At 36.3% G+C, this 5,644-nt stretch overlaps 1 protein-coding gene across 9 annotated transcripts in view; it reads right to left on the bottom strand.

Moving 5' to 3' along the window:
* Positions 1-4,155, bottom strand: part of bcas1 (brain enriched myelin associated protein 1) — a 15,203-nt gene extending 11,048 nt beyond the window's left edge. For 4 of the 9 annotated variants that reach the window (XM_008287565.1, XM_008287596.1, XM_008287612.1 and 1 more), the window contains exons 1-4: positions 4,060-4,154; positions 3,851-3,928; positions 3,566-3,650; positions 1,680-1,987 (exon numbers count right to left, since the gene is read on the bottom strand). In XM_008287565.1, the coding sequence (XP_008285787.1) occupies positions 1,680-1,987; positions 3,566-3,650; positions 3,851-3,889 (432 nt within the window). In that variant the 5' untranslated portion in view covers positions 3,890-3,928; positions 4,060-4,154. Of the gene's footprint in view, positions 1-1,679; positions 1,988-3,565; positions 3,651-3,850; positions 3,929-4,059 lie in introns of all 9 variants that reach the window. The other 5 variants (XM_008287581.1, XM_008287603.1, XM_008287628.1 and 2 more) reach the window with 3 other exon arrangements.
* Positions 4,156-5,644: the final 1,489 nt, after the last annotated feature.

Here is a 5,644-nt window from a genome sequence, read left to right as displayed (position 1 = left end):
TTGTGTTGAAATATCTGCACTGATAACAACATATTCATAAAGTGCATCTTCTTCAGCGGTCGTGTCATCATCGTCGTCACCGGTTTGCGTTGAAATATCTGCTTCCAGCTTTCTGTCAGTTTGTGACGCCGTTTCAACTGTTTCACGTGGACACTCGACGACAACCGATGCGGCAGCTTCTTCTTCACTCGAATCCTTCATTGTAAGAATAAACTTAATGTTAACAATGAATGTTAAGATAACATACAGTTTGTGTTTGCTTGAAACCATGTGACTGATCACACCGAGTCACCAGAAAATAGCCTTATATTAAATAAAAGTGTCAATTGTTGTTGAGATGTTAATTAAACTCCTTGGAGGCTCTCGCTTGAGGTGTTCTTGTATTAAATTGCATTATAATATAAGGTGTCTCTGTTGTTTTTGTTGATGCTGTTGCTTTACACACTGCTTCCTATATACACAATGTATTTTTTACTTTACTACATTTACCTGACAACTTTAATGACCTAACAAATATAGAATTTTGCGACACATGAAGAACTTTTAAAATATGACGTTTCATTATAAATTAAATTAACCAATAGTTTATACAACTACAGCTGAAATCATTTGTCGAATAATCAACTACTCAACTGAATTTGAAAGTAGTTATTTTTACAGCGCTTAGACTACTTGTGATAGCCTTTCTCACTATTTTCAGAATGTTGACAAGCCAAAGAATCAATTGTTTAATGGGGAAGGTAATCAATAGATTCATCCATAAAGAAAAAAATATATTAGTGGACACTTGGATACAAAATAGTTCAAAATAAGCTCCAACTTAACCAACTACAATAGTAAAATACTGCTTTTACGTTAATGTATTAAAAATAACAATGTAATGATATCATAGCAGAACAATCACAGTGAACATGTATCAAGTACTTTAAATGTTAATGCCAAGTGCCTTTTTGTGATAATACTTACATATTTTTTCTGACACTATATTTCCATTGCAGGGTTTTTACTTGTAACATAATACTTAACTTAAGAAAAGGATGTAAATATTTCCTCCACAACTGATTAAATTGTAGACACGTTGCTTTTAACATGTTATTTGTCTGTAAATGCACTGCTTACAGTGACATTATCAAGGAAATCTAATCAATCAGTCAGAATCTGAGGGTTTTCAGACAATGTTACTGCATTTTTCTTTTTTACAACTCTTAGCAAATCCTATGATAAGATCAAAACCAACATGATCACTGTGTCTCAGTGCTGTCTCAATGATCTATTCTGTCTGCAGTACTGAGTCCCAAACCAAGTGATCCCTATCACAGACACAGTAAATCTTTAAAATTCTGGCACACACACATATAGTTTAATTTGTGTGTTGTGCACCATAGTTAGTTTTATCAAAAGTTACTCTAATGAAATAAATAGTGCATTTGTTAAGGAGGATTTTCAGCTGCAGGTTTTCGAGCTTTAACTCCAAAAACTCTACAGTGCACACACTCATCCTAATAAAGGATTATATGTGGTACAGTTATGATTAGTTGTTGTTTGTAGACAACAATGGAGCTCTACAGTGCAAGATATAACAGGCTTTAGCAGCAGAGAAAATTTAATAGGATCAATTCATCGTTGGTTTAGATCTACCAGACACATCACTAAAAAATAAAAAGCACCTGTGCACTCACCTGCTGTGGATCTGCGGGAGGAAGACTTACATCTGTTTGATCTTCCCCTGAGGTTCCCTTTTCTTTAACACTCTCGACATCAACAGGAGGTTCTGCGTTCTGCTTGAACATTTTGTTGAAGAAATTCATCTTTGCTTCTTTGCTCTTCTTGACCTCTTCCTTCTGGGTGACGGTGTCGGGGATTTCAGAAACAACCGGGGCACTGTCGGTTTGACAGTCTGATTCGATTATCACATATTCAGATGGTTCTATGGCAACATCTAAGGAGCGGGGCTCGCCATTTTGGTGGACTGTAGTCTCACTCTTAACTGCAAAACAGAAAAAAAATGTGTGATTAAAATGTAAGTAAATGGTGCAGTCCATGCAGTTTGAAAATATAGGACTGAAACTGTTGTCACTCCCAAACTATCAAAAGTTTGGGAGTGACAACAGTAAATGCAATTGAAATGTTTCATGTGTTACTTTGTGTATCAAAACACAAAGTAACACATGAAACATTTTAATTGCATTGAATTAACTGTCTTTAAGTTATAATATATACATGAATATGTTCTTTTCATGGTTAAAAATGTGACTGATAAGGACATTTAGCGAGGCTCTGATTTGTGTAAATTAACTATTTTTATTTCTTATTATATAATTATCATCTTGGTGAAAAAAATTAAAAATAGTCAGTAAAAAAAGTACCAGCAGCAAAACTGTATGGCCAAACATCCAAAGAAAGAAACACTTTGGAGAATTTTAAAATACATAGAAACTCACCAGCCACTCCAAAAGAACAGCTCTGCCTTAAATGCTACTTTTACAATGCTTTAGCATTTTAATATATTGTTGATGTTGTCAAAAACGGGATAAATCTACTTTATGTTTATTATTTAGGTCACAGTGGGTGTTGTTGTTGTACTGGACTGCAGTTCGTTTAAAACTGTTCCTTCTACTTGTCCTCATCATTAGTATACACGAGAGCACAAAATACTGAGAAAAATATGTTATTGAACCAGTTCTAAAACTGTAGGCTGCAATTCTACCAAATGTGAAGGAACAGAAATGAAGCACAACAAATGCTACACCCACTTTAGTAGAACTTGGTGGCATCCTTGAATGTGCTATGCTCATAAACCTTGGAAAAACAGTGTCATTTCCATTTGTACAACAGACACAGCCCAGTTGTGGTTCAGGGATCTCCGGGGAGGAAGGTGTTAAAGTCTTTGTTGCAATTCCTCCTTATAACAATCACACAGCCGTCACTACTTTCACACATAAATGTAGATTTGAATGTTAAACTCCTTGCATGCAACATTAAACTTAGATCCACTTGTGCAGTTCTACATGAAGTAAACATGGGCTAGTCAGTGTAAGAAAGCAACAGTATGGTTGTCTCCAACGTCAACATTAGCTCTTACATGAACTCAAGCGCTAGTGGGGATCCCACAGCGTTGTTGTTACTGCAGAGACATAAACCACACCATGACAGGTCAAATAGTTGCTTCTTGTCAAAGTCTCAGACAACGCCTATAGTTTACTTTGGCAGGTCGAAGTCACAGTCCAGCTGGGAGTCACTGTGTTTACAGAGTATTATATTAGTCCAAAGCACCAGTCTAATGTGGACATGGACAGATCAGCTGATTTTACATGTCAACCCTGGTTTATAGTGTTCTCAAATAAAGCAGTGAAACACAACAGAGGATCATAAAATAAGTTATACCTAATCTCTCATCTCTATTACCCTAATTCACATGTCTGGAGCATCAGGTTGCTTACTTTATTGTGACACCTTAATTTGTTTCTGCATGTATAAATTACATTTTGCCAGTGTAAGGCTCTATTAAGTATTACTTGCCTTATTAATTTTAACAAGAACAAATGTAGAAACATATATTACTCACCATCAATCTCCAATCCATTAGATGTGATTTTTGCAGACAAGCCATTTACTGATCCATTTTCATGCTTCTCAGCTATTTTTCCATTCTATAAAGAAAATAATAAAGATGAAAGAAGCATTGACTACATCAGTTCTGCAGTTCATTGACTATAAGGCTGGTTTTCACTGTAAACAGGAACATAAATATTGCAGCATTTTGGAAAGCAACAAACAGACATGGATAGCAAACTTCTGGATACTGCATGTATCGTCGCACAGGTCCGTTGTGTCATTTAAATGATTTTACCTGGATTGGCTCTGTGTTCGTGGAATGCTCGTTTCCCATATTTTTCCCAGTCCAGACTCACAGTATTCAGCTCTGAAACTAATTAAAAGGAGAAAAACAGTTTTGTTATGTTGCACTAACAAGAAAAGATATGCTGCAATTGATCTTTTAAGTAATTACGGCTTTTGCAAAACTCTTGGTGCTGACTTCTCTCAAATCAAATGTCTTACCTTGTTACACCTCTGCAATCAAGCAAATTATATCCTTGAGACAAAAAAAATCTATCTGTCTGAGGGATGAAGTTGCTTCTCCTGCCTGACTGTGTATGCAGTCTGTTGATAACTGGCTATTTTATGTGTGCTTTAAAATGGGTGGATCTGTTTTTAAGTGATCAATTGGATTTCCTCCAGTGACAAGCCCAGAGTCCACCCAGAGCACAGCATTGGTGCTTGAAAAAGCCCTTGATTAGCTCAAGGTAATCTCTTTATTAATTCTTTGGAAATACTACTGACAAGATTATATTGCGGTTCCACTCCAATCAGCACATTGTGATAAAGCAGTGTAGCACAGTGTTGCTGACAAAAGTAGCAGGATGTAAAGTAAGGATATCATTCTGGCATGCCTCCACGCTGCCAAAGCAAAAATGTGTGTGTTTGCTCATAACCTTGTTGCTCATTTATAACATCAGGGCATTATTATAAGCAGCCTTTTTTTTTTTTTTAAAGATCCAGAGGTAGTTAATACTAAGGCAACTAAAAATGAATCAAAATAACACATATCTCAAAATATATATTGTATTGTTTAAAATCTATTTGATTAAAATGCTCTATAAGTTGCAAATGCCAAGTGTCTGCTCTAATATGGCTGGCTAACAAAGAAACAAAGAGCTTTGTATTGAAATCATGTCCGTAAAGACTTTCACGTGGTCATGCTTGAGTGCCTGTCAGTGCCGAGTCGTTTTGAGGATCAGAGACTAACTGAAGAAACAAAACTGATTTCTTCTTTTCTTTATCATGTTCCTTTGATGCCTCTGTGACTGCATGTGTCATGATCACGTTGCTCCTGTTTGACTCCTTTCAAGAATCTATTTCTCTTATGCAAATCAAACATCAAATCATCTGAATGGGTTTTTCCTATAAACAAGTAAAAGTCTTTAAAATGCACAGTATTTATTGGATTTAGCATGACAGTACTGGGGATCCATGAACACAATGTCCCAATTGTAGCCTATAGCCTGCATGCTGAGGTGGGAGTTGGATTCTCCTGTTTGGATCGTGCTCTTATGACTTCATGCAGCCGGAGGACCTCAAGCAACCTCTTCATGATGAACCAACGCATGGCAGCCTACTGGTTTTTATTAGTGGCGCAACTCTTACAAAAAGGCCATTGATTATCAAGCCGAAAAACTGGCATTTAAAGATTTCAGGTCAAATTCATGTTTTCTCACGGTGCTGCCTGGACACCAAGCAGCAATTTGATGTGGTTCACAACATTGAATTAACAGATCTCTTGCCTTGCAGATGTAGTCAGTAAATATTTGAACTTGGGTGTAGCTGACTGTACAAATATGTACAGAGCAGCAGTTCCGGTTAATATAAAAACTAGTTTGACATATTGTAAGCACGTTTGCACATTTCTAGAGAAAATTAGACATACTAGTAACACACACTGGCTGCATTATCAGTGAAGTTTATTGCTACAGTATATTATATTTACCTGTGCATTCGAAGAATGACCAAGAAATGCCTTTAGTTGGAGAAAATAAGTGTTTTAATATCAACTTGTACCAACACACTCCGGTACCTGCTAGGTGGC

This window comes from Stegastes partitus, unplaced genomic scaffold (genome assembly GCF_000690725.1).
Source record: "Stegastes partitus isolate 25-593 unplaced genomic scaffold, Stegastes_partitus-1.0.2 Scaffold12, whole genome shotgun sequence".
In the NCBI taxonomy this organism is placed as follows: Eukaryota; Metazoa; Chordata; class Actinopteri; family Pomacentridae; genus Stegastes; species Stegastes partitus.
The sequence above is the reverse complement of the archived record's forward strand: the minus strand, read 5'-3'. Positions and strand labels throughout refer to the sequence as shown.